This window comes from Aspergillus fischeri, genomic scaffold (genome assembly GCF_000149645.3).
Source record: "Aspergillus fischeri NRRL 181 1099437636264 genomic scaffold, whole genome shotgun sequence".
Taxonomy (NCBI): Eukaryota; Fungi; Ascomycota; class Eurotiomycetes; order Eurotiales; family Aspergillaceae; genus Aspergillus; species Aspergillus fischeri.
This window is the reverse complement of record NW_001509762.1, coordinates 3,056,397-3,083,455: the sequence shown is the minus strand read 5'-3', so window position 1 is coordinate 3,083,455 and position 27,059 is coordinate 3,056,397. Positions and strand designations below refer to the sequence as shown.

Here is a 27,059-nt window from a genome sequence, read left to right as displayed (position 1 = left end):
CCATGATCGTTCTAGCCCAGCATCGTGTTTACCTTTTCAGAGTACCCGTTTTATGTCATGACAAAAGCAGTGAAACTCACAGCGGATGACTTATAGCCTGCTCATCCTCCTTGAAGCTACTCTCATATGGTCCTCAGTCCCGAGACATCTCTGAAGAGACTAAGCAATTACTACCACATCGGAAGTAAAATGGACCACACGCCGCTTGCTGGAGACAGGTGTCTGGACTCTGATCCCATCTTCTCTTCGTCTCCAGGGTTCGGCACTCCGGTACGTCCTCTACGAAAATCGAATCTTAATGCTCCCGTCGCGAGGAGCTCAGTCTTGCCAATTCTACTTCCACCCTCCACACTTCGACCTGTGGCTTTCCGTACTTTTACCAGGAAGCACAACTTGACTATCTCGTCCTCAGCACTGCAGACTTTGGCTTCCTTTGTAGGAAAACATTGCGGCTCTGGATGGCGCGAAGAAGGCCTTGCGGAGCGCGTCTTGGATGAGGTAGCTAAAAGCTGGAAAAAGGCCGGGGGCGGCGTCATCGTTGAGGAAGGCAGAGGGGCCTCACTGAAGGCTATTTTGATGGCCTTAGAGGGCAACATGAGTGGAGGAAGGGTAGTTCCTGCGAAATCAAATGCAACAAGAGAAGGACCGATAGACGTGAATGCCCTCAATTGTGATGCCAGGCGACCGAACCCACACTTATCCCCAGACCCAGCAATCAACGATGAGGAACATGATGACTTGGACTTATCATTACACCCAAGAAATTGGATCAAGATTGTTGAGGCATTCGACATGCCCCGCTTGACTTACAACGTCGACAAGAAGTACTTCGAATTAACAAAGTCAAAGGCTACATTGTTCCCGCAGGCTTCACACAAGACTAGCGTATTCAGAGACCGTTATAACATTGTCCATCAGCGCCTACTCCGGAATGAGACATTTCAATCATCGTTGAGTTATTCCACAGGCCACTCCCTGAAGAGGCCGTCATCCTCATTCGCTCCCACTCAATGTTATAGGTTGACGCCGATTGCAAACTTGCTTGGAAGAAGTGGCACGTCACACCTGCTTCTAGGATTACTCTCTATATCACCCGCAGGTGATCTCTCCTTGGTCGATTTGACAGGTAGCGTTGCGCTAGATATGAGTCATGCCCGGACGATACCAGACGATGGTGCTTGGTTTGCTCCCGGAATGGTAGTACTCGTCGATGGAGTCTATGAAGAAGAGGGAAGCGTGAGAGGATCAGTCTTAGGTGGAAACAGCGGAGTCGGTGGCGCCATTGGGGGTCGATTTGTGGGTGTATCAATTTGCGGACCTCCATGCGAACGACGAGAAATATCACTGGGAACAAATCACCAGTACAGCAACGGAGAGATTAGCTCTAGCGGAGGCTTTGGATGGGTCGACTTTCTAGGGATCGGGAGTGAACGCGCACAAGGCTCACGAATGAGGAGAATCCAAGCCAAATGTTTGCGAGGTGTGCACGACGACGCGGATTCGCCCGTACGACTAAAAGTGGCTATCATGAGCGAGGTTAATCTTGACAACCTCAAGTCGCTTGACGCGCTGAGGAAGGTTTTCAGTACATATAGTGAGCTTTCGCCCACCGAACGCCCAATAGTCTTTGTCGTGATAGGGAACTTCGTCCAGAAGGCCACAATCAATGGAGGCGGCCATGCTGGCAGCATCGAGTACAAGGAGTACTTTGATTCACTCTCCATTATACTAGCCGACTATCCTGAACTTTTACAACACTCTACTTTCGTCTTTGTTCCTGGAGATAATGATCCATGGTCGTCTGCTTTCACAGCGGGCGCTGCCTCGACAGTACCACGTCAGCCAGTTCCGGATATGTTTACGTCGAGGGTAAAGCGTGCGTTTGCATCGGCAAATTCGGAGTCGGGGCGATCGCAAGCTTCCGAGCCTGCCGGCGAAGCTATCTGGACCTCCAACCCATCACGTCTCACCGTCTTTGGGCCCTTGCATGATATCGCCATCTTTCGAGATGACATAACAGGAAGGCTGAGGCGGAACGCAGTGGTTACTAAGCAAGGCGAGAATGAGTGTGATTCTGCAGTTCCACAAGATCCGGAAACCGAGGCTGGTCTTGCCACGGCTGGTAATGAAACTCATGCTCAGGCCCATCCGGCAGATGCAAAAGCTCAGCAATCTTTCTCCAGTGTGCACACGGCACGAAAACTAGTGAAAACAATACTAGACCAGGGTACGATGTCCCCATTTCCGCTATCGATGCGACCTGTCTTGTGGGATCATGCAGCATCGTTGCAACTGTACCCATTGCCGACAGCGTTTATTTTGGCGGATCCTGAAGTAGCACCATTCTGTATGACCTACGAAGGGTGCCATGTCATGAACCCAGGAAGATTCATCTCTGAAGAAGGATCGACATGTATGAGATGGGTTGAGTATGACATATTGAAAAATCGAGGGCGTGTGAAAGAGGAGCGGCTATAGCAAATCATAACTGCAATTCTTTTGGTTTTAGGAATTTTATTTCATGTGCTGAAGCCAACCGAATTGAGTGAAGTATAGGAGCTGATCGGATGTAACTAAGTCGGCGCTACGTTGTGGTTTTAGCTCTCAGCGCCGATATACATGTGATCCTCTAAAAGGAGTATTAACTGCCCGAAGTAAAATATCATCATTCACGTGCAATCATCATATGGCAGCCAAAACTGCATGGTGTGAACTGGATGTACACATGGACTAATGTATTAGCAAGAATACATCCGAAGGAGACATTGCTTAGAGACAACCCTGTTACACACGCGAAGTTGGTGCCCCCCGGGGTACAAGAGAGATGAAAAAGTCGCGATGACTTTATACAGAGGTGTCAGTCAATTGTAATAACATCTGCAGCGTTGGAAGCCACAGGGTTTCGCTGAAGACTTTTGTCATTAACGAAGTTCGCCGTTATCGTAGTATCGTTAGCCATGGCAGCCTGCGATGGTGCCCCGGTTTGACTCTGTTTCTCCGGTACTGGCTGAGTTGAGTAATCCTGGTCAGATTTAGTTTCTCGCGGTAACCAAGTATTATGCTGAGCGCCGGTGAAACATCCATCGAGGGCCCAAATAACATTGCTCACTCCCTCAACGTCTGCAACCACTCCATTTCCAAGACCTTTCCAACCGTTTCCGTTGGAATGATACAATGTGCCTCGCAGCCTGGCTTTGAGTTGGTCGTGGCCTGGCCCAGCCCCTGGGCTACTCAATTCCCTTAGTACCCAAGTCAATTGCCCCGAATGCTGGCTCGTTGTGAGTTGAAAACGGAAGCCCTGATAAGTATAATGGAGGAGGAATGTGCAAGCATTGCGCACAATCACCTGTAACCTGAACGACTCCTGGCGAGACGCGTTAGACGTTATTTGCTCCAAGGCTCGCATCAAGGGAAGTGTAAAAGAGAGAATCTCGGTTACGAAATCCAAACCAGCTTCATTAGAAGCATGGTTTAAAATGGCAGCGAGAGACCCCTGGACCCGGCGATGAGGGTTCGGATGCTTAAATCGAATACCCAGAGTGAGAAAAAGTAAGGGGTCAGTCCTTGCTAGAATGCGAACAGGGTCAAGCTCCGCAGAAGAGGGGACCTCGGACAATCCGATCCCGATAATGGCTGAGAGATCCCTTCTTGGGCCGTAAGCAAAGGCTATATGAGTAAGCGATAACGACTGAGGTGTCAATCTCCTTTGCCGAAGAAAATCGAGAATTGACAACGTGCACTCCAGAGTCTGCAGGCTTTTAAACAGCTGTACGATCACAGGTCGACCAGCAGGGGCGAGAAGCCGAAGGGCAAAGCCACTGCCTCCTCGCTTGAAAACTAGGGAGCTGTCCGACTTTGAAACTAATGTGCACAAATCTGTCCAAGGTCCCACCAAGTTGCCATACGCCACAAATATGGCACTATTCTTGTGACGGTCAATCCCATGGAAGGCAAGGCGAACTGTATCCTTGAGAAGATTCTTTCTCTTCAGGCCCGCGGGCAAAACTAGCTGAAGCGCCCGAGGAAGTTTTGATACTTGGTAGCGAATGAAAATATCCGGGATTTGAAGATCGGACTCAACCTTCAATGCGCACAATGGTGGGTGAAACTCAACTGATTGCAAATCGGATAGATAGCTGACATTGGCATAAATTGCTACCATCCCAGAAAGACAGTAGCCCAAATCGGGGAATGAGGAAGAGCGAGTTTGGTGGCTCGTAGCAAGAAAGGTGTCGCTCATGCTATGCCCTGAACAAAGTGGAACACTTGTATCAGAGACCGAAAAATCTGTTGCAACTTCTGAGGATCGGCGAAGTTGCACAACCCACCAGTTGTCACCTGTGATACTGCTTGTTGCAGCCACGACCCAATTTCGCTCCCAGGAAGGGTGCCAGAAGAGGGAAAAGCGCAAGACATTAGCTGGAAAAACTGTTCGAATTTCGTTTCTGAGTCCCTTTGGACTGACTGTTTCAAAACCCAAAATCCTGACATTAGACTCAAGTTCCTCTATGGCCGCAATGCAACGAAGCCGAGAAACACGGGCCACTAAATCATCGATGGTGGACCTGTCCAGACTGGCATCACTTTCGGAACGTTCTGAGAGACCAGGGGTTGCGGACAAGGTGACGGCTCCTGACATCGGCTCAATGGATACCCGAAGATGTCTGGAGCCCGTGAGCTGGACAGAGAGTTGACATTCGCCAGGCTCAGTGACATTCAAAATAGCCTGTGAAGACAAAGTGCCGGTGGAGAATAGCGAATATTCACTTAGGATGCCGTAAGCTGACGAGAGCAAATAAGATATATGTAGAGCAATGACACTCCGCAGGAGACACTCCATTGACAAATCCTCTGGATCGAACTCGATGTCTCTACTGTCGACCTCCTGGCCGTCCCTCATCCAACGCAAGCCCAGGCACGGTACCCCAACTCCTTGGCTGTCAGCATCCCCATTACCGCTCTTGACCCCAATCTCGACCCAACTCTTAGGTCCTGGTTTTAGGGCCCAATATTGTATAACCAAGGTTCGATGCAAAAGCTCAACACGTAATGTTTCTGACCAAAGGCCTTTAGCCAACTCAATGGCCTGCTTGAATAATATATGAATCTTATTGGTCAATACCAAGCCATGAAGGAAATTGAAGCAGCCTGTCAAGCCGCTATCACGCAGTTTATCATTGATTTTAGCATCAATCTCATTGGACATTCGACCGTTCGGAATGTTGGAGGATGGGGAGTAAAGAAAGCGAATGTCAACGAAGAAGAATTGGGAGAGCTCGCTTTCTGCTCCGACGGATAAGTCGAGCTCAAATTCGCCGCGCACGACGAAAGTAACTCGGCCGTCGTGAACTCGGTAGGTCCGGAATGGGTGAGGGATTGAATCATGTAATGCAAGTCTGGCACTGATGATTCTGTTTATTCTATGCAACCGTTTTAAAGCTCCTCTCGCTGTTAGAAGTTTGGAGGACTTGTAGCCGAGCTAGACAACTTTGAGTCAGTAATTGTTGAGCTTCGTGCGTGCAGACATGGCTTACATCCGCTAAGGATTCCAGCCTGCCCTTGGACAAGATCTCCAGGGCAGTTTGGAGATCCGGATTGGCCACCTGAGCCTGCACCAGGTCCCGTTTCATTTCTCCCACTCGCTGCAACGCATCCACAAAAGCTTGATGGCGAGAGCGAATAAAATTTTGTAGGTCGATTAATTTACTGACATCGTGCGCTCGCCGACTCCATTGTGAAAGAACGAGAAGTTTAATGAACTCGGCCCGTTTAGCATGAGCAAAATCTAGTATTCTGAGCTTTTTCTGGACGTTCTCGGGAGACTGATTCCCAGGAGATTTTCCATTGGCAGGCAACAAAGGCATTGAGCTATGCGGTGACACTTGTATTGCCGCCAGCTCTGTAATAAGGTCAGATAGCTCGTTCCAGCATTGCTGCACATATCGGTTGACTAGCGTTGAAAATGGAAAGAATCCCTGTGTAATATGTGGTAGCTCAGGCAGAGCTCTGTGTCCGTCAATTTTAGGTTTGCCAGTATAACTTTCCTTATCAGGGTCGTGATCTTTGTCTCCTTTGGCTGCTCCGTTGATATGTAACGACCCATTTCGCAAGTTGTCTCCATTACTCGGGGTCTGAGTGTCTGGCGCATGCCCCAGCCGGCCAACAGTAGCATTATCCATGATGACGCCCGGCATGTCTGTAGATACGGCACCTCCGGCCTCTGGGATCAGCTCTCCCCCCCCTTCACCCTCTGCTCGGCACAAAGGTGAGCGACCTGACTCGGGTGCTAGGCCAGACACGCCGGCGTTAGGGCCAGGAAGGGAAGCTGACAGTACTCAACCCGCTGAAACAACCGCTTCAGCTTGCTGTCATCCGTGATCACTGGTATGCGCAAAGCTAGTTCGACGAGAGCACTGCAACGGCACTGAAGGTAGGGTAAACTTCCAGTGAAGTAAAGAATGACGCGTGAGCAAGTTGGAACAAGGGCCTTATGAGGTAGTTTTATCGACCTTATAGAATTGATCCAGGTGCGCGATCGTGAGTCTGTGAAGGTATTAGCCACGAAACCTCACGTTGGTCGGTCTTGCTCAAGAGACTCATGAACTAAAAGCATTCAGCAGGATGACAAATAAGCCATACACTAAGTCTTTTCTGTCTGATTGCGATTCACTGTTTCAGACATAGGATTCGGAGGTTCTCGCGAACGGAAGGGTGGAATCCATCAGAGGCTTCAGCCCTTTGCTGAAGCAAACAAGGAGATTGCGTCTATGCCCTGTGGAAGATTAAAGAGGTGACCACGCCACAAATGATGCTTGCAGATATACTGCGCATATACAGGCAATGGAAAGGGATATTGAGAAGCTGATGGGCTGATGTATTATTGTCTAAAAGGTGCAGTACTCGTGCGTTCGGAAAAAGAGATGATGGACTGCAGATTCATGAAGTGCCTTGGTGCCTGAAGAAGTAAGGTATGCCTGAGGGATTACTACTACGTACTTGCCTTTGTAAGATCCAGATGTTTTAGTTATCGGTAATATAACCTGATTCTTACGTTAGCGTCTGTTACCTACCTTATACCTGCGTATCGTTCTCTCTCCGCATTTCCACTAACCTACCTAGGGAGTTAGGTCAAGGTTACCTAACATAGCTAAGGTATGGATAACCAAGGTAAGCTGCCACTGAGGTAAGGAGCTCAAGTCGATCGGTCCCCAGCTGATGACGATGGCCAGTCATTCCTTAACGTGTGCGAGATACACCGGGGGACAAATAATCTTCACTTGTTATTCCACATAGTGATTACTTTCCCTCAGCACTATGTGCGTCCACTTAATTTAGGGAACCTAACTTATGTCGTTCCTGCAATACCCCAAATAATTCTTGGTAAAAGGCTTACTCGACTTTATCCAACGTCTAGTGGAGCTGACGCAGCGTCTGCTGTTACCCAGCCTGCGTGATTTACTAGTATGGTCAAGCAATGCTTTGGAGAGCCCATTCCAATCGCCTGCTGATACCTCTTCCATGAGTCTAGGTTGGCGGTCTATTGGAAAACAGTGCTTTCTACTCTGGTGGGCTGGCTATTCCTTTTCTTATCTGCCTAACGCTTAAACATCATGATACAGAGGTACCACTTACGGCTTAAGTTGCTGAGGGAGCAATTGTTTCGAACAACCAGACCTTTTATATAATGCTAGCGCGTGTCTCAAGTTGCTGTCAATATGCGGGCTGGTGATGAAACCGAAACGAGCATCATGCGGCCGCAATACCCTGGGGATGATATTCGGCCCACCAGCAAAAAGGAACTCGCCGGATGGTATAGCTATGGCTGGGCAGCAGAGGTTTTTACAGTCTGCGCTATGGGTATGCACATGTCTGGCATCAGACCTTCGCTCGCATTCATTCAGTCCTAAAATTGACACTTACCATAGGCTCCTTCCTCCCCATTACCTTGGAGCAAATGGCTCGCGACCGCGGTGTTCTTTTATCCGATAAGGTGACACCCTGCAGTGCTACCTTGAATGGTCCATCGAAGACGTCCACACAAGCCCAGTGGACGCTTTCTTCAAGATATTATGCCGGAGGACCAACAGTGGTGAGCCAGTGTGTGGTCTACATATTCGGTGTCGAGATAAATACTGCAAGTTTCGCAATGTATACGTTCTCTGTGAGTGTCTTTATTCAAGCCATCTTGATCATATCGATGTCAGGAGCCGCAGACCATGGAAGTCATCGAAAGCTGCTTCTAGTGGCTTTCGCTGTGATTGGCTCGGTTTCCACAATGCTCTTTCTGGGCGTGGTGCCTAAGATCTATATGGTGGGGGCAGTGATTGCGATAATTGCAAACACCTGCTTTGGAGCCTCCTTTGTGCTTTTAAATTCATTCCTACCCTTGTTGGTACGCCATCATCCTTCTGTGCTTCGGGGTGCTCGCGAACCGCCCCCTGCTTTGGATGGTTCTCGCGCCCAAGAAGGTCATTCTGATACCACAAACGATATTGATCATGGCGTTGAGTCTAACGCCACCTCGCCCCTGCTTCATGCCCATCAAGGGAATAGCGAAAACGCTGAAGCGGACATGCACCCTGCAACTCCCATTACAGTTTCGCAAGAGCTGAAGCTATCAACTCGGATATCTTCTTTTGGAATTGGAATTGGCTACATCGGTGCCATTATCCTACAAATCGTCTGCATCCTCGTCGTCATCGCTACCAACCAAACTACCTTCTCCCTGCGTCTTGTACTGTTTCTAATCGGGCTCTGGTGGTTTATTTTTACAATACCTGCCGCGCTCTGGCTGCGATCTCGCCCAGGCCCACCATTTACTACCACTCATCAAGGGAAGCACACCCGCTCTTGGATTGGTTACATGGCATATGCCTGGAAGTCGCTTTATCGGACAGCAGTGCGGACACGTCATCTCAAAGACATCTTACTGTTTCTCGCCGCTTGGCTTCTTCTCAGTGATGGAATTGCCACCGTCAGCGGGACTGCGGTACTCTTTGCAAAGACACAACTCAATATGCAACCCGCAGCTTTGGGACTAATCAATGTGATTGCAATGGTGGCCGGTGTCTTGGGGGCGTTTTCCTGGGGTAGTGTTTCGCGAGTATTCAATCTCAGCGCGTCACAAACAATCATTGCATGCATTCTCTTATTCGAGCTAGTGCCTCTCTATGGTCTTTTGGGGTTTATTCCAGCAGTCAAGAGCCTCGGGTTTTTGGGCCTCCAGCAGCCGTGGGAGATGTTCCCACTGGGAATTGTGTATGGGCTTGTCATGGGCGGCCTATCCTCTTACTGCCGCAGTTTCTTCGGAGAGTTGATTCCTCCTGGCAACGAAGCAGCATTCTATGCGCTTTATGCCATTACTGACAAAGGGTCGAGCATTTTTGGGCCTGCAATTGTCGGCATCATCACCGATCGCTACGGTGAAATTCGGCCGGCATTTGTGTTCCTTGCAATTTTGATATTTCTCCCATTGCCACTGATGCTACTTGTGGATGTTGAACGAGGGAAGAGAGATGCGCTTGCTCTTGCTGCAGAATTGCAGCCATCAGGCGCTCAAACCTACGGAACGCTTCCGGCAAACGAGGACCGCGCCCCGCCAAGTGAGCTATAGGTACTGTAGTACTATCGATCTTCTAAGTGATCATTAGAGTTGCCGGCAGAGCCAGGCTTGGATGGAAGCCAATTCGGTCACACTTGTTGGAACACGGCTAGCCTCGTTGGCTAGGAACTTGCTTCTCTCTCCCTCTCTACTACCATTGTCTCTGTCTCTTTTCTCTCGGACAGGACCGAGTACGCACTAACTTGGAGTGCAAATGACACAGTGGACTACATAGCTCTACAAGCAAGCAACTCGAAGCTTTATACTACTAGAGAAGGGGATGTTTCCGGTTTTCAGCGCTTTTGGACATGCCATTAATGCTACCATACTCTGCGACAGAAGTGTAAATTTCTCATAATGAATCCAAGTCCATGTAGAGAGTATTATGAACCATACACTTTGTTAAAGTCCGGCCGGGGCTGACCAGAATTCATTGTATCTGTGCCTTGGGCTCACCCTCACCGCGGATATTAACTTGCAATATTCGAAAATGACTGGTTCACTGAGGACCGTCCAGGCAAAAGACACCCATTCATTCAGCTCATACAGATTCTATTTGCTGCTTTTAGTGGAGAATCAAACACTATCTATTCATAGTCCTAATCCATCAGGAGGCAGTGAGGTCCAGGAGTCCTCAGCCCCCATTTTATGATTTGTCGCGGATCGACACACCAGCTTAAAAAATCGCATCAAGATGAGGAAGTATCTCAATAGTGTGGATGATCGACTGGATCGACATCGTCTCATCAATTTTGTATAGCAGAAGCACGAAACATCATTTTCCTGCCTCGTAACAGCCTAAGTATCATCTTTCTACTCTATGGCAGCCGGGCACTGCGCTGATTAATATAGACTTAGATAATAACATAACCGGTAGGCGACCGGCGCACCTCTGTATGCCATATAAAATGACTGTTTTCAAAGCTACAATATCTCAACAACACAAAAATTTAGAACAAGCTAGTAGATACTGTTAGCTTTTGTGTGCGTCTGAGTAGACTATTATTTTTCTCAAGACTTTTTTTTCTGGTGTCTCAGGCTATAGTTACTGAGGAATTATAAAATACAAAAGATACCGCTCTGTTACACATTACCAAGAGGAATAACTATATTTAAGACAGCGCTTCTTTGCATACTTAATTGCACTACTTATTTACTATGTATATGAGGTTATATGCTCTCTTAATGTTTTGTTGTTGAGATACTGAGACCTCAATGTCATTTTCTATGGAATACAGAGGTGCGCCGCTCGCCTACATGCGCCGCTCGCTTACCAGTTACGTTATACGGCAAATTCATTATGGAATATGAGGTACCACACACCTTACACGAGTTTCCAACCGTGCATAAGCTTGTGGTATCACTTGCTTTTAGTCTAAGTCATCACCTTGAGAGTCAAGGATCAGGTCCCCTATTTCCGAAGTTTTGACTATTTTAATAATATTGTGTTGATAATTCAGGTAGCTGTTGCAATCCTGTTGGGGTTGCGGAGGGCTATTCAACCATCTCACAGTGTCAAGATGTTAGAGTCCCTAGTGTAAGTACCTAGGCACCTAACTAAGGTACCTTAAGTACTTCTATACTTACTAAGTGTCTTACTACTCTGTGCGTTACTTCTATCCAGTTATAAGCACTCTGTACTACCTTAACTACCTGTTAATGCTCTGAACATTAATTATAGGAGTCAGAAACTAATATTTTAAGAGCAGATGAATAGATGAGTGATACTGAGTACAACCTTGGGTTCCATGATGGTTTCATTCATGGCAAGGTAGGTAAGGTACCTCTTAGGTACACCCTACCTTAACAAACAAAGAGGAGGGGACAATATCACCTGGTAATGATACCGTACTAGATTCAATGTATGGCACCTTTATCATTCCTACCTTAAGGTACCTTACTTAAAAGGTGTAATAAATTACACGACAAGGTACCTGACTTACCTAGTAGGTACTTCGTTATTTTATCAGGTGTGCCTGTCTCGAGGTAGGCGATACAGATCCTCCAAATACCAAAGAAATGCGGGGAAATGGAAAGAGTACCTAGAGCATAGGTAGCTAGGTACAGGGTACATACTAGGCTGCTATCTATCTTACCTGTCTTGCGAAGTACGTACAGTATCTATATACCTTAAGGTAGGGATAATGAAAGTTATAGAGCACGGAGGGAGTATGGTCTTACTGGTACGCACCTAACCTAGGACACAGGGTATGGGACATTCTCTGTCGAAAACCTTACCTAGCTACTTTAGGATTTTTGGCCCTACCTAGGTTCCTTAGGTACCTTTATCTATGGATCCGAGGTGGGTATTATGGGTACGTATTATTGATACCTGGCTGGATATGATTTTGTCAACTATCTTATTTACGGGGTATTTACCCATGGTTTTACGGATCCCTTGCAGCATTCACTGTTTAGGCGGCTGAGCGGAGCCAGTCACAGAGCTCGAACAGCCAGCTGACTGCAGAAAGAACAAACTGTCCTCAACTCTTCCCCATAGCTGTACTTAATGGGGCCACTCACCTCTTGAATCGTCTGTTCTCCCTCCGCTGTGCTCTTCCCATCGCTCTCATCTCTGCCTTTAAGCTGTAGGGTAGCAACCCGGACAGAGATTCATTCTTGTCTAACTCAAATCCTCAGTCGAGCAGGACGATTGAGTCTGCAGCTACTTACAAGACGACCTTCATCTTTGGTCTTGATTACCCCATTAACCGTCGTCTCGTTTGTTTCCGAGACTTGTCTATATCATGCGGTCTTTTGCTCCCTTGGTTTTAAGCCTTCTCGGGGCTAGCGCGGTAGCCTCTGCTGCTGACGCGACAGCTGATACCACTTCCGATGTCGTCTCTCTGACCAAAGACTCGTTCAAGGATTTTATGAAAGAGCATGACTTGGTTCTGGCCGAGTTCTATGCGCCCTGGTGCGGCCACTGCAAGGCTCTAGCTCCCAAATATGAAGAGGCTGCTACTGAGCTCAAGGGAAAAAATATCCCCTTGGTCAAGGTCGATTGCACTGAGGAAGAGGACTTGTGCAAAGAAAACGGCGTCGAGGGCTATCCTACTCTCAAGATCTTCCGCGGTCCTGATTCCAGTAAGCCCTACCAGGGAGCTCGACAGGCTGACTCGTAAGTTTTACTACTCCCAGCGCGCGCCTCTATCAATCCCGTCCCCTGATCATCTGTGCTCGGCTTTCCCCTTCGATACGGCCTTGCCTTCCGGTTCCTAGTCGCCTTATGCATTATTAACTAACCTTACTCAAAAAGGATTGTCTCATACATGATCAAGCAGTCCCTCCCCGCTGTCTCAACTGTCACTGAAGAGAACCTCGAGGAGATCAAGACCATGGACAAGATTGTTGTCATCGGTTACTTTGCCTCCGACGACAAGGCTGCCAATGATGTGTTCACCTCTTTTGCTGAATCTCAGAGAGACAACTACCTCTTTGCCGCGACCAGCGACTCAGCTATTGCCAAAGCGGAGGGTGTCAAGCAACCCTCAATCGTGCTCTACAAGGACTTTGACGAGAAGAAGGCTATCTACGATGGAACGATCGAGCAGGAAGCGATCTTCAGCTGGGTGAAAACTGCCAGCACCCCTCTTGTGGGTGAGATTGGCCCCGAGACCTACTCTAGCTATATTACGGTATGTTCTTGTCCCTAATGATCAGAAACAATTAAGCTTTTTTGCCGTACCAGCCTAACCTGGACCGTGTTCTAGGCCGGTATCCCTCTCGCGTACATCTTCGCTGAGACCAAGGAAGAGCGTGATCAGTATGCCGAGGAATTCAAGCCCATTGCTGAGAAGCACAAAGGAGCCATCAACATCGCCACAATTGATGCCAAGATGTTCGGTGCCCACGCCGGAAACCTCAACCTTGACCCTCAGACATTCCCCGCTTTCGCTATCCAGGATCCGGAGAAGAACGCCAAGTACCCTTACGACCAGTCCAAGGAAATCAATGCCAAAGAAATCGGGAAGTTCATCCAAGATGTTCTTGATGGCAAGGTTGAGCCCAGCATCAAGTCTGAGCCTATTCCTGAAACTCAAGAAGGACCCGTCACAGTCGTGGTGGCTCACTCCTACCAGGATCTTGTCATCAATAACGACAAGGATGTTCTCCTCGAATTCTACGCCCCGTGGTGTGGACACTGTAAAGCGTGAGTGTTGCCCGTCTTTCTACCAAAAGGCTGTGATGAAAGTTAAGCTAACAAGTCTTTTCATAGTCTGGCCCCCAAGTATGAGGAGTTAGCGGCTCTCTATGCTGGCGATTTCAAAGATAAGGTCACCATTGCCAAGATCGATGCTACTGCCAACGACGTTCCTGATTCCATCACCGGATTCCCTACCATCAAACTCTATCCCGCCGGTGCTAAGGATTCTCCCGTTGAGTATTCTGGCTCTCGTACCGTTGAGGATCTGGCGAACTTCATCAAGGAGAACGGCAAGTTCAAGGTCGACGCTCTTGAGGCTGCCTCAGACAAGGTTGAAGAAGGGGCTGATGTTACCGCTTCCCCTTCGGCTACATCCACCGAGGCTGAAGCTCCTGCTGCTACTGGCGATGAGAAGGGCGACCATGATGAATTGTAAACTACTATAGCCGAAGGACTTCGTTTTAGTATCCGAATTTCAGACTTCATGATTGTATTCTACCCCCAGCAGATTTTACTTTTCCCTCAGCGTATCGAGCGGGCCATCCCAATTCCCAAGGAACCTCACTACCCGGCAGACAAGATTGCCCACTTGATACTACAGTAAACCCCCGCTATAAGCATCGCTGATATAAGAATAACCTCGGTTATAGCATCTTGCCACCGTGTCTGAATTAAATTCTCATAATAAAATGCTTAATACTCCGATATACAGATATTGCTTCCAAAAATCATTTCTCCCATATAAAATTGCTTATATTGGATCATTTTTCTAAGTTCTTAGAATGTTAAAGCACACACGTACAGCAATTCCAAATAGCCAGAAGGCTGCTCTCCGTGCCCAGCATCATCTCAAGCCTTACCTCTCGCATAGCCAGCTTCAGAAATGGTATGAAGAGGCTTATAAGCAGAAGATTAACCTCTGCTCTATCTCACGGATCTTATCAAAAGATTATGCCTTCCTTGATACAATCGAAAACCATCATCTTATCAATAAACGACGTCGAACAGAGCAGTGGCCAGAGCTAGAAGAGGCTCTTTTTGAGTGGATTCAACGAGCAGAGGTGAAGATTACAATATCACAAGAGATTATCCGGGAGAAGGCAAAGCAATTCTGGCCATCTATCTATCCAGAGAAGGAGATGCCTCAGTTTAGCAATGGCTAGATACGGAACTTCCAATCACGCCGTGATATCAGGAGACATGCTAAGCATGGTGAAGCTGGAAGCATATCAGAAGATGCTAGCACAGAGATGATTGGAATTCGCAAAGCTTTAAGCCTATTTGCTCCCCAAGATATCTTTAATTATGATGAATCTGCTCTCTATTGGAAGATGCCTCCAGATCAAGGTCTATCGTCACATAATCTTCCTGGTCAGAAGAAGGAGAAAGCACGGATTACTGCTCACTTTTGCTGTAACTCTGATGCTTCTGAACGTCTTCCAATATGGATTATTGGATCTGCTAAGAGGCCACGAGCCTTCTCTGCTGCAGGCATTAATCCAGAGAATCTAGGGATTATCTAGCATTCAAATAAGAAGGCATGGATGACAGGAGCAATCTTTAAGGAATGGCTCTCCTGGTTTGATTCAAAGATGAAAGGTCAGAAAGTTGCTCTTCTAATGGATAATTTCTCTGCACATGAAGCTGCAGTTGAAGATATCCAAGTCCAACTTCAAAATACGATTATCATATGGCTTCCTGCCAATTCAACCTCTCGATATCAACCTCTTGATCAAGGGATTATCCGCACATGGAAAGCATACTGGAAACGGCAGTGGATTCTCTATATGATGACTCAATTTGACCATGGTTTGGATCCGGTATCAACAATCACAATTCTCCAAGCTCTTCGATGGATGGTTCCTGCATGGGAGCTTGATCTAAAAGATACCACAATTCAACGATGTTTCCAAAAGGCTCTTCATATTGAGGAGGTAGCAGAGATCGAGGAGTATGAGGTTATCAAGCAGATTGAGCAAGGCATTCAGAAGATGCAGCTTTCAAATCATATCAAAGAGGCAATGGATATCAACCAGTTTATAAGTCCTGCGGATGAGGAGGTAAACGATAATCTCCTAGATCTTGATGAAATGATTCTTGGTCAGTATACCGTGGATCAACAAGATGAGGAGGATGATGATACTATAGAGCCTCTCCCTCGGATTCCACCTGCGGATGCCTTAGAAAGCCTTTATAGGCTACGCCTCTATGAGGAGCAGCAGGTTGATGCAGATAAGGCTCTTATAAAGAGTTTTATGCAATATGAAAGGGTGATTCTGAAGAGAAAGATTAAAAGCCTGCGCCAGGGCGATATCCGACAGTTTTTTGGGTAGAGAATATTTCCAGTTAGTGTTGCTAAAGAATCCAGTATAAGAATATTTCGATATAAGGAAGTAAAAAGGTGCTGCTGAATTAGATGCTTATATCGGGGGTTTACTGTAATTCTATCTAACCTTAATGTGGCTTAGCAAAATGATCATGGTAAGAGCCGCAACAAAGCCTTAAGTCTTCTGTTAGCAACATGTTCGCTACGATCGCCGACTCAATCTACCGAGGTACCTACAGTTGTAGAACGCCACGTTACAAGAACTTCATTTGACACTCATCAACAGAATAAAGGGGGGTGGCAGCACTTTCTCAGTCAACCTGAATACCTGGCAGTGGTATCTCTGCCGAGTGAAAGGAAGAGTTGGGGAAGGAATTCAAAACACAAAACTTAGGACAGTTGAATTTTCTATGGCAAAGACACGCTGATACAGCTGCAACACGCCGGAATCACAGAGACGGCCCCTTCGTGATTAGTAGTAGTGGAAATACACCAATTGAATCAAACATTCAACAGGTCATGTTGCAGCTTCAGCTGCAGCTAGAACCTCAAGTGCATCGACATCATCGTCAAATTCATCAAGCGATCCGTCAGGGTCCAAAAGTTTCACGCTAACAACTTTGCTCTCTTCGGAAGGATTCAAATCAGGCACTTTCGGGGTGGATGTCTTCACCTGGTCAATCACAGGAGCTTGGTCCGAGATAGTGGCAAGCGAGCCGCCTGTCGTTTTCGGGGTCAGACTCCAGTCAATGATGCCATCCGGACCATAGCGTTCGGCGAGCCACTCGTTACATTTTTTGAAATGGCCATTGTTGAACTAGATTCCGCATAAAGTCTCACATCAGTACACCAGGGCTCGGTAGGGTGTGCCATGATGGCGAGGGAGTGAAGCAAGACTTACAAAACCTCTGTGAGCGCTGAGCGGACTAGGATGAACCGACTGCAAAACGCAATGCTTTTGCCGGTTGATACCTGTTACGCACTTCCCTGCCGGCGAGCCCCAGGCCAGAAAAACCACTCCATTAGTTCGTACTCGAGCGACGGTGTCGATGGCCTTTTGAGTGAAACGCTCCCATCCTTTGTTTGAATGGCTTGCCGCCTGATGGGCGCGGACTGTTAAGCAGGTGTTGAGCATGAGTACTCCTCGCTCAGCCCAAGGTATCAAAAGGCCACCCTTGTTTGGCGGGGGCTGGAAAGTAGGGTAGTCATTTTTGATTCCCGTATAGATGTTCACCAGAGAGGGAGGAGCAGGAGTGGGAGGCCGAACGGAGAATGCTAGACCGTGAGCCTGGTTATGGTTGTGATACGGATCTTGGCCGATGATGACCACTTTCACTTTGTCCAAGGGCGTATGTCGAGACCTGGGGTTAATCTTATTAGCAACATAGTTCGGCGCGCCTCGTGGAGGAAATGGCTAGGAAGGAGTTGCACCAAGAGTAAATCTCATTCTCCGGAGGAAAGATCTTTGCACCCGACTCCTTCTCCTTTTTCAGGAATCGCTTCAACCCCAAGAATTCCGGTGTGACCAGCTCCTCCTTGAGCTTAGACAGCCAGCTTTCATGTAACGTATCGATTTCCAGCCGCAGGAGTTCTTGTTGCTCAGGCGTCAATGATGCCACCCATTTGTCTTTGTTGAAGTTCGAGGAAGAGGACGAAACGGTCAATGTTTTGGTGTCGACAGGCCTGGGCTTAGGGGCACCAAAGAAGGACGTGATACTGCCATTGGCCTTGGGCTTCTTCGCATCACACGCTGGTGTTGATAGATGGTTAGCATTACGTTTGAGCCCTGTCGGACTGGCCATGACGCGGTTCCTTTGTGTGTGAACAGAGCTTGATTGTTGATATCCGCGACTTGAGAAGGATGAAGGGGTATATAATAAATTCCAGAAGAAAAGAAATGTGATTACTCAGTGAGTTACGCAAGAAAACTCACCAAATTTGGAAATGTGATTAATCCACATGTAGAATCATCTCACCATAATTGAGCTGGTGGACTCTACTCCGTACCTAGTACTCCGGATCAGCACTTAGCTCCCCGTGTAAACGCGTCGTTCTAACAGTGTTCGCGTGGCTCACGCGTATATAGTGCTGTAAGGTGGGCTTGGCGTCAATTTACCCTTTTCAAGTCTGTCTCGAGTCAAAGATCTCAATCCAGACGAGAGTTCAGAGCCTACACTCTCCGGCGCTATACCTCACTATTATTAATAATCCCTGGGGTGATCAAGACTGGTACCCCCGTTCCCAAAGGTCCCCGAATCATCCCTATCCGTGGTTAATCTATTCCTATGGCAGCAACTGTTAAGTGCTATTAAGCACTTCATACTGCTATGGATCAGCGTCAGGATTGATCGTTATTAGAATATTAGGAGTATAGCCCTGCACGAAGCATTGAGTTTCTATGAAGGATACTGACACAGCCGAAAAGGAACCCTCCATCCGTCTTCCTAGGTTCAGGAATTCTGCCGCATCTGTATTTTCATTCAGCTCACACTATGATGTGAGAATGGAATTCAAATGGGTTGCTGATACTCCCCAATCGCGAAGTCGCAGACGAGCCCTTCGAGCATGCTCGGATTGCCAGCGAAGAAAGGTATCATTTTACTCTTCAACCAACCCTCCTCTCCCCGCCGTTCATTCCATTCTGCCGTTTGCGTTAGCCCTCTGTCCCTTTATATTGTCACCAGCGTGTATACCTGAACAGCATCTAATCTACAATGGCGGTCTGAAGAGCTAAGTCATGTTGCAACAAGAAACGCTGCCGCCATATTATCAACTCGGGGACTGTCTCAGATCAGGCGCAAGCTCTCCTGGGAGATCATCTTGAGCGTACTGCTCTTCATTCCAACAGCAATCAGCAGCCAGACGGACTATCATCCCCTCTGCGCGGCGCTGGGCCAACGAAGTCTGCCATTTTGACATCTGTATCGCCTGACAATTCCAGAGCAGAACGCTTTGTGGGAGATCTCAACCCAGAAGCTGTGATCCGCGAGAAATTGGATGGCGCATCTGGCAGCCGCTTTCGAGATCGAATTGGCCTTTGGATTAGCTCACAAAGCAGCGATGGCCACGGAGATGATACAGCGTTTGATGTAAACGCTGCTCCGCGGAGTCGACATTCCCAGTCTGTTGCCTCTCTATTACAAGAGCGGTATTCATCAGCTTTGGATGCTTGTCATCGTTTGCCTTCGTCGACTCGGGACCAGTTGATTGCCATCTATTTCTCCAGGATCCATCCTATCCTCCCGCTTATTGATAAAGAATCCTTTCTTCGTGCCTACTCCCATGGAAGTGCGTCCGTGTTCCTGGAGCGGGCAATTTGCCTTGTGGCTGCCAAGGATCAAGCCGCCAGCTCGTTCCTTCGTACAAGCATCAACGGTCCTCTCAGTACGCCTCGACAGTTTGGTTCCGAGATCTACACTGGACTAGTTGTCGCGATGGACGCCGGGCTCGAGCCGGACCGAATCACCCGCATACGTACATTAGCGCTGATGTCTTTACATTGTGAAGGCCACGAGGGCGCAGAGGCTGCATCTATGCATCTGTGTCGGGCTATCCACGAGGCTCAGACCGCAGGTCTGCACCTGAACAGACCTGATCGAGTACAAGGGGATTCTCTCTCGCGACTTTTCTGGTGCCTCTGGACTTTGGATAAGATGCACGCAAGCATAGGGGGCCGTCCAGTTCTCCTTGCCGACCGGGACATTGGACTGAGTAAACCCATTGTCAATACCTCTCATCCTAAGACTACATTTGACGTGTGGTTTGCCATCTCGGATTTGCTCTCGACTGCGATCTCATTCTATAGGCCATCTGCGGATCCTACCGTCGGCTGGGAAACCGGCTTTCCGTCTTTCGAGGAGCTCATGGGTGACAACTTCGGGGAGGAATTGGACTTTACCATGTTGGGTACGCTCCACGATCTCTCCAGGAGGATTTCTCTTCCCACAGTCTACTGCTGACCGCCTCGAAGGCTTCCTTGAAGTGTATTATCATGCCGTCGCCATTCTTTCGTGCAGGTCTAGGATGCACGATCGCCCCCAAAACTCGAATTCAAGTATCCGACAAGGTCTCGCCGCCGTCCGGATACACTCCATTGTAGCAACTGAATGTGCCCAAGATTTGCCCCCTCTCCCCATCATTCCATACGCACTATCGCTTTCCATGAGCGTCTCCTATCAGCAATTTCGGTCAAGTAGGCTGATTACCCATTTTAACCGAGCGAAAGCCAGTTTAGAGGCGTGCTGTTCGTTGTTGGAGGGTATGAGCATCTACTGGTACTCTGCAGAGGCAATGGCACGTCTGGGACGCAGGGCCTTGCGTGAAATTAACGTGGCAAAGCCTGGACTGCAGCGATCTCAGGGACAGGGCGTTCAGCAGCTGATGGACCCTGGAACCATCCCATCAGCGTCAAATGCAGTAACACCTGCTTCTACCACGCAGCTAGCGACTGACAATTATAGCCCTGGCGTTTCTGGTTGTGTCCCCGCACCTGTTGCGCCAAAAGAAGGTCCTACGGATTTACCCGCAGATTTGCAGAGAGTCGAGGAAAACCGGCAGGGTGCTCTTGAAGATATTGACGTGCTTTTTGGTGACTTCCTTGACCTGTCCTTACCAACGAACTTCTGGGACCCAGTCTTTCTCACCGAGGAGAATGGTAGCACGTGATGGCGCAATTTGGGAGCATGTCAGTATGATAAAGTCAGTATCCCCTGTGCACTTGTGCCGCTGTTCAGAACGAAGAGGCGTTGACCAAGAGCGAATGACCCTTTTCGTACCCTCTCATTGGGAGAAAACGTCTGTTGGGGGAAGTGCGGGCTGTCGATCGTCATTACTGCCGGTGACCTGACCAACAAATACTTAATGGTTTCTTGAACACTACTCATCTACATAGGTAGTCCGCTTCAGAATGGCAGTGCAAAGGCTCAAGCGCGTACGGGAAATGCTGAGAACTTCTCAAAATCCGAGTGCATTTTTTTGCGGGCGTTGGTCTCTGGCATCATGATGTCCTTGGATGGATGCGAAAACAATGGAAGTTGTCCATTATCAAGTCCAAACACCTTATTTCCTGGCATAAATAGAGACTTCTCATTCGAGTCCACTTTAGATCAGTCTAGCATAAAGTCAGGATTTTAAGGAAGGTTGATATTTATCTATATCGTGGTAAGGTACGGAACACTCGGTAGGTACGGAGTATGTATTCAAAACCGATTGTCATTGGATACTACTTGATATTGTCATGTATCATATATGAGTGGCTAGCCCCTGACTTTCAAGCATCAACTAACATCCTTAGGCTGTTCCTAAGTTTTTGGGGTTAATATAACAACAAATAATAATTTCCAGGCTTGAACTACCACAGAGTACTCCGTAAAAGAGTACGACTTCCTCCTTCAAATCCTGAATAATAGGCTGAATCTGAAACTTTTGACTTTGGGTTCCACCTTATCTTTGCAATCCGGGCCGGGTCTTTGTCCTTAGCTCAGGACTCTATAGATAGATGCTTAGTTTGATAGGTTTGTTATTGCTCAGAACGACGGTTTCTCTCATTGTTTTAGTTATCATTACTATTAGTTACCTGACTTTCTCAAGTTCTGGACTCTCGGGTCTCCGCGATCGTCGGTATATTAAAACATTAATATTACTATTATTACGCACGGAGCCCCCCTGTATGATTATCCCTAATCCTTCTAATAATCCTTCTAATTTGTCCTTGTCCCACCGGCTCTCAAATTACGTATGTTAGCTTGGCTGACAACACAATTGAATTTGTTGTCCCTGAGGTGGCTCCGTAATAATAATGTTCCCACAGACAGTCAGTCCACTTACCTAGATAGTCTATCCAAGGCCCGTACTTTCTCACTTCAACGGGTTCATTCAATTGACCTTTCTACAGAGCATTTCGTTTGCTCTGCTTGTCCTCTTCTATGGGGTTTAAGTTGAAAAACACACACTCACTCCCTTTGATCTCTCCTGCATGATCCTGTACCATCGTTCAATTCGGTGAAAAATTCAGCGCGCATCGCGTCAATACCTAAATGGATCTGAACCACTCGCTCTTTATTTGGCTTAACACTCCTCAAAAGGCAACCCATTACGCTGCCAGTTCCGTTTAGCGTAGTTGAGTGGGAGCACGATTTGCATTGTATCTTCATCACCAAAGACTAAGAAGGAAAGAAAATCTGAGGCTCTCAGAATCCGCCCGCATTGGTAATCCCGGTTTGGATGACTTGTGAAAGACTCCGCCTCAGTATTGATGGCGTCTGCGCCCGAAAACCGAGAGCTACAAGCAACTACCCCCGCTGCCGAACAAGACAACGATCCTACACCGAGCGACAAGAAGCCATGTAGATCGCCTGTTCACCCTATTCCACAGTTGCAGGGCCCGTTCGAAGAATCAATCTCTGAAGCAAGCCAGGAAAAAGACACCCAATGGACCGTCAATCTTGACGCCCAGTCTCGGAGAAAAGAGTTGCTCGAAAATGCCGAGTATGAACGACTCTGTGGGAGAAAATGGCGCCAACGAGCTGGCGAGAGGCAAGTGAAGTTCTATATAACCCGATCAAGAGCACTGTTTTTAACGTCGACCAACAAGCTAATAGGTCACAGGTATCATCCTCTGTGGAAGTTGATCTCTCAGATTTCATTTGGAGTGCATTTGCTGGCCAAAGGATTGGCGAAATCCAAACTAGAGGTTTTGAAGATCCTCCAGCGTCATGTGGATGAGCTTGACGGATTCATTGAGAGAAACACCGAGGACTACTTCATCATCCAGGTTGACGTCCGCACAAGAATCCAGTATCTCAGCCTGCCCCTCCAGAATCTGGATGTTTTTGATGAAATGTTGCAGGATCGCAACTTTCGCCTCACTATGATTGAATACAATGAGCAGATCGAACATGCAGTTGAGCGATTTACTATGGCAGTGAAAGACTCCCTCAAAGACATCCAGAAAGGAAGAGAAGCAATCGGTGCTTTGTGGCGTTATATCGGACAATCTGCGAAAGAAAATAGGCCCCTCCCCGGTGACTTGGTCGCTCTCTATAACGCTATGCTGGCGAATACGGAAGGCTGGAACACGGCGCTGTCTAAACTTAGCAGAAAAGGAATGGCCCTTGAGTCAGCTCTTGCACAGCTCGGTTTGGCCATCACCGAGATGCAACGGCGCATAGGGGTTGCAAGCAGGAAAGATGTGGTTGGTATCCCGCAATGCATTTTCCTCATAAATCTCAGTAGGGGCGGGATGTTGATTTTCGTGCTAGGTGTCGCTGCTTCAGAATCCCAACGGAGCTTTCCACCACAGATCATCAAAGAAGCGTTTCTTTGGAAAAGCTTTATCCATCCGCGCATCCCGCTCCTCCGTCTCAGAGAAGCCACTACCTTCTGACCCAGATACTTTGGGAGCAGTCGGTCCGCGTCCCGTATCCAGGCAGACGCAAGGGCATCGAATGTCACAGAAGAGCGTTCCGAACCTCCGAGCTGCCAAAAATTCCGAGGAGTTTTCATCCGAAGCTGAGGGCCGACGCCGCGCCAAATCCGTTCACGGTGCCGCTGAAAATCGGGGTTCTACCGCTTTTCTTCCTAGGATACAGAGAAGCCTCAGTAGAAGATTTTCCAGGGCTGGACTTGTGACAAAGCAGAACGCGAGTGGAGATGTCGAAGGGTCGCCGAGCAACCGACCCGCCACAGCCCCTTCCAGATCACTCAAATCTCAAAGCACTTTCCTGGAACAACCTCAAAGCCTGAAGCACAATAATAAAGATTGTGACAAGGACACGACGAAGACACCAGTCCCGCTTCAGCCAAACCGTTCTTCCAAGTCCGGGCGCTTGGTCAGGCAGGACACCATGAAAAATCAGCTGTTGCACTTCTTCAAGTCGGACAGAGTAGTCGAGGCTTGGGAGAGTGCAGCGAACAGAGAGAAGAAGATAATCCGCTCGGTGTCCCAAAAGAGAAAAGAGGGTCCATCGAGCGTGTTCCGTGCAAGGGCTGCTGATACCTCTGATATTCCTGGCTCGCGGACGACCTTTTTTGAAAAGGACTTAGAGCAACAAATGGCCTGGCTGCAGGAGGGAACCGAAGCACTGAACACATATTCCTTAAAGCCAAGACGGAACGTTGCTCCTAGGATTCATGTCCTATCCGTACATACAAGCCTGATTCAAGAATCAGAGGAAGAACATTACTATGGCGATGAGACGAGGGAAGATTCGGCCGGAGATGGTCAATCAATAATAACGGCCCTTCCGGCACCACCCACGGTGAGCACAGCCGCCGCTGTTCAGTATCATTCATATGTAAAGCTAATGTTTGCAGATTCTTGAGAGATTTCCTCGTGTTCCATCTGCGTCTGGGTGATGCCCACAATATGTTTGTTGTTATTGGAGTTCCACCACGTTCTGGGATGTGTGCTTCGGAGTAGATTCGGGATTTGCTGGCCTTGATCATCATCGAAATCAATGGTCAAGGGCCATGAACTGCACTGGGAGTCCTGACCTACATCCACTCCTCGGTGTAGAAGATATGACAAGGAGATGGAGGTTTCCTGAAACTTGAGCAGGAAAGATAAGCTCGCTGTGCAGGGGTAGCCGTTGCCAACTACTAGTAGTGGTGTGCCCCCCTGGCACAGGAATGCCCACTAACTGGCTTACACCACCGAATCGTTTCCAACACCCCGTAGTACCCGAAAGCAAGCGCGAGCGTGGCTTCCATCACGATAAGCCTGGTGGTAGGATTGCTAATAGTCAAAGGGGTCGCGTCCATTAGTTTCAGCCTTGCCTCTGGGCAGGTGGTTGACAACCGAGACTTGCCATTTATATATTTGCGGTAGACGTCATCAATCGCAGCAACGAACTGGCCGTATTTGTGGAACAGACAGGCCCCAGCTCTAGTAGTTGTTAATCCATATATGGTCTGAGATTTGGACGGCACTATGAATTGAAGACGCAAAGATACTTATACAATGATAGGGTGAAAAGGGCGAGACGCAATGCGTTCTTTCCTTGCGTTGCATAGCTCAAAGATTCCAGAAACCCAAGCACTATTTAAAAGACAGGTAGTGAGGTATTGAAAAAGAAGGAAGAGGGAGGCTGAAGCTGTCTTTCAATAGTAGTTTGATAGCACATAAAACGCCACTAGAACCGAAGAAACCGAACAGACTTTTACCACGATCGAGGATAAAGTGTCCTAATACACATAAGTCGAGCAGACCAGGGGGAAAAAAAAAAGGTCGAATTAACAGGTTCAACAGCGCGACGTTTGAGTTACTTGCAGCGTTTCTCAACAATATTGGGGCCATGCTCATCGTATTCCTTCTTTGAAATCCACATTTGATGGAAGGTCCCCAGACTGGCAAGGATGCTGCCTCCAACCCACGAACCAAACTTCCGCTCCGCCGTGTTTCCGGACGCAGAGATTCTCACTCTGGGTCCAGGATAACTCTGCATAAGCTCCTGGTTCAAGCGATCGGTGAAGCCATAGAGCAAGCTCGATGCGCCTGTGACGACGACATTTGCCAGGAGGTGGGGGCGGACATCGACATCAACGCCATTCAGCGCAGCTTTGATAAGTTCCGACACCGTCTGCGCCTGCGTTGGAGCTGGAAACACCGACTCAGGGTCTGGAATGGCCGCTTTGGCGTCAAACAATGACTCAACCACCCTGTACCGGTCGATCCCGAACACTTGATTATAGCCATCAGGGAACTCAAAAGGTCTTCCGGGGCTACTCTTCGCAACCTCCTCGTTGGAGACGCCGTTCGGACCGGTAGCGGAGAGTTTGTTGGGTCCGGGCCACACCTGCACAACACACTCCTTGAACTCAGACAATGTTCGTTCTTCCATGAGAGTGCGGTAGGACGCATCCGGTGCCTTGTCAGATGGGAATGTCTTGTACTTCGCTTGCGCAGGCTGTCCAGCATCGACGGCTGTCTTAGAGGCGACGAGGTAATGGGGCGTGATAGTGATCGGTTGTGGTGAGTTGGTCTTGAACAGGGCGCGGAGTTGCGATGAAATGTAGTCGCCCCCCAGGGGAGAGTGTTGAACACCGCGCTTCAGTATCATCCCATCGTGGACCGGAGTTACGGAAATGTTCGAGGCGCCAACGTCAACGACCAAAGCAGAAGCCTTACCAGCAGCGAAGCTAGGAGCAACGTAAGCACAACGATCAGCTAAGGGAAATGAGTGCATAGAATGATGAAAACATACGCTGCAAGCACACCATTTCTGGCCAGGTAAAATGCTGGCGTCCCCCACTTTTCCATGGCGATTTCAACGGTCTTCTCGCGCGCTTTCGTAGGATTCCAACCGCACTCAGTCATGAGGAGGGGGCTATCCGCAAGAGGCTTCTCCTCGGTTTCCACACCTTCCATTTCCGAAGGCAGTTCGCCATTGGGGACATCGTTCAGGCCGTTCTGAAAAGGATTTCCAGCCTTTGGTCCTGTCAAGCGCGACGTAAAAGAGTACTCCCACACTTTCTCCGCCATGTCCCAGTCCTCCACAACGCCGTCCCTCCCCATCGGGTTATGAATTGACAGTCCGGGGCGGGGGGTGACAAAGATGTCATCGCCAAAGATAAGTTTCTCTTGCGCCTCGTAGGTGTACTTTCCATAGTATGTCGGGATCACTGATTTCGGCGTATCTTCACCGGCAAACCCTGCGCGCGTTGTTGAAAATCCTGGGTCAAGAACAATGGCCGATATCTCATCTTGTACGCATATCGCAATCAGCATCCATCGCTTTAGATATAGCCGACAAGGTCCAACATACCTCCACCGTATTCGGCAGTCGATGGTGGAATTGAAGGGTTCATTTTGGTAATCGAAGGGGTACAGCTTGCTTAGAGGTCGAGGCGGACTGCTTCCTGCTTCTTTTGCTGACAAGTATCAATGCTGAAACTGATCAGGCCACGAAAAGATATTGCCAGGCCTTCCTTGTAAGTCAGTTCCAGCTCAAGATCGACAGGTTGTGTAGGTACGTAAAATGTGACTG

General features: G+C 48.3%; 8 protein-coding genes across 8 annotated transcripts, besides 2 other annotated features; 5 read left to right on the top strand and 3 right to left on the bottom strand.

Annotated features, from left to right (window-relative positions):
* Nucleotides 1-126: 126 nt before the first annotated feature.
* On the top strand, nt 127-2,478 carry NFIA_082970 (DNA polymerase epsilon noncatalytic subunit; the record flags this gene model as incomplete). Its single annotated transcript, XM_001260242.1, has 1 exon — nt 127-2,478. The coding sequence occupies one exon, from the start codon at nt 127-129 to the stop codon at nt 2,476-2,478; it is 2,352 nt and encodes a 783-aa protein (XP_001260243.1).
* Nucleotides 2,479-2,857: 379 nt separating this feature from the next.
* On the bottom strand, nt 2,858-6,194 carry NFIA_082960 (mediator of RNA polymerase II transcription subunit 14; the record flags this gene model as incomplete). The annotated part of the gene is made up of 2 exons (XM_001260241.1): nt 2,858-5,479; nt 5,535-6,194. 2 exons carry the CDS (start codon nt 6,192-6,194, stop codon nt 2,858-2,860), a joined length of 3,282 nt encoding a protein of 1,093 aa, XP_001260242.1.
* A 1,521-nt stretch (nt 6,195-7,715) lies between these two features.
* NFIA_082950 (MFS transporter) lies at nt 7,716-9,613 on the top strand (the record flags this gene model as incomplete). The annotated part of the gene is made up of 2 exons (XM_001260240.1): nt 7,716-7,857; nt 7,926-9,613. The coding sequence occupies 2 exons, from the start codon at nt 7,716-7,718 to the stop codon at nt 9,611-9,613; spliced, it is 1,830 nt and encodes a 609-aa protein (XP_001260241.1).
* Nucleotides 9,614-12,348: 2,735 nt separating this feature from the next.
* Nucleotides 12,349-14,184, top strand: pdiA (protein disulfide isomerase PDI1; the record flags this gene model as incomplete). The annotated part of the gene is made up of 4 exons (XM_001260239.1): nt 12,349-12,722; nt 12,861-13,239; nt 13,315-13,754; nt 13,821-14,184. The coding sequence occupies 4 exons, from the start codon at nt 12,349-12,351 to the stop codon at nt 14,182-14,184; spliced, it is 1,557 nt and encodes a 518-aa protein (XP_001260240.1).
* A 580-nt stretch (nt 14,185-14,764) lies between these two features.
* Nucleotides 14,765-15,796: a mobile genetic element.
* Nucleotides 15,797-16,591: 795 nt separating this feature from the next.
* Nucleotides 16,592-17,876, bottom strand: NFIA_082930 (uracil-DNA glycosylase; the record flags this gene model as incomplete). Its single annotated transcript, XM_001260238.1, has 3 exons — nt 16,592-16,891; nt 16,976-17,435; nt 17,506-17,876. The coding sequence occupies 3 exons, from the start codon at nt 17,874-17,876 to the stop codon at nt 16,592-16,594; spliced, it is 1,131 nt and encodes a 376-aa protein (XP_001260239.1).
* A 701-nt stretch (nt 17,877-18,577) lies between these two features.
* NFIA_082920 (transcription factor domain-containing protein) lies at nt 18,578-20,739 on the top strand (the record flags this gene model as incomplete). The annotated part of the gene is made up of 3 exons (XM_001260237.1): nt 18,578-18,737; nt 18,865-19,980; nt 20,045-20,739. The coding sequence occupies 3 exons, from the start codon at nt 18,578-18,580 to the stop codon at nt 20,737-20,739; spliced, it is 1,971 nt and encodes a 656-aa protein (XP_001260238.1).
* Nucleotides 20,740-21,754: 1,015 nt separating this feature from the next.
* Nucleotides 21,755-21,778: a microsatellite.
* Nucleotides 21,779-22,327: 549 nt separating this feature from the next.
* On the top strand, nt 22,328-24,493 carry NFIA_082910 (uncharacterized protein; the record flags this gene model as incomplete). The annotated part of the gene is made up of 3 exons (XM_001260236.1): nt 22,328-23,266; nt 23,334-24,355; nt 24,388-24,493. 3 exons carry the CDS (start codon nt 22,328-22,330, stop codon nt 24,491-24,493), a joined length of 2,067 nt encoding a protein of 688 aa, XP_001260237.1.
* An 841-nt stretch (nt 24,494-25,334) lies between these two features.
* NFIA_082900 (actin family protein) lies at nt 25,335-26,880 on the bottom strand (the record flags this gene model as incomplete). The annotated part of the gene is made up of 3 exons (XM_001260235.1): nt 25,335-26,211; nt 26,277-26,775; nt 26,838-26,880. The coding sequence occupies 3 exons, from the start codon at nt 26,878-26,880 to the stop codon at nt 25,335-25,337; spliced, it is 1,419 nt and encodes a 472-aa protein (XP_001260236.1).
* Nucleotides 26,881-27,059: the final 179 nt, after the last annotated feature.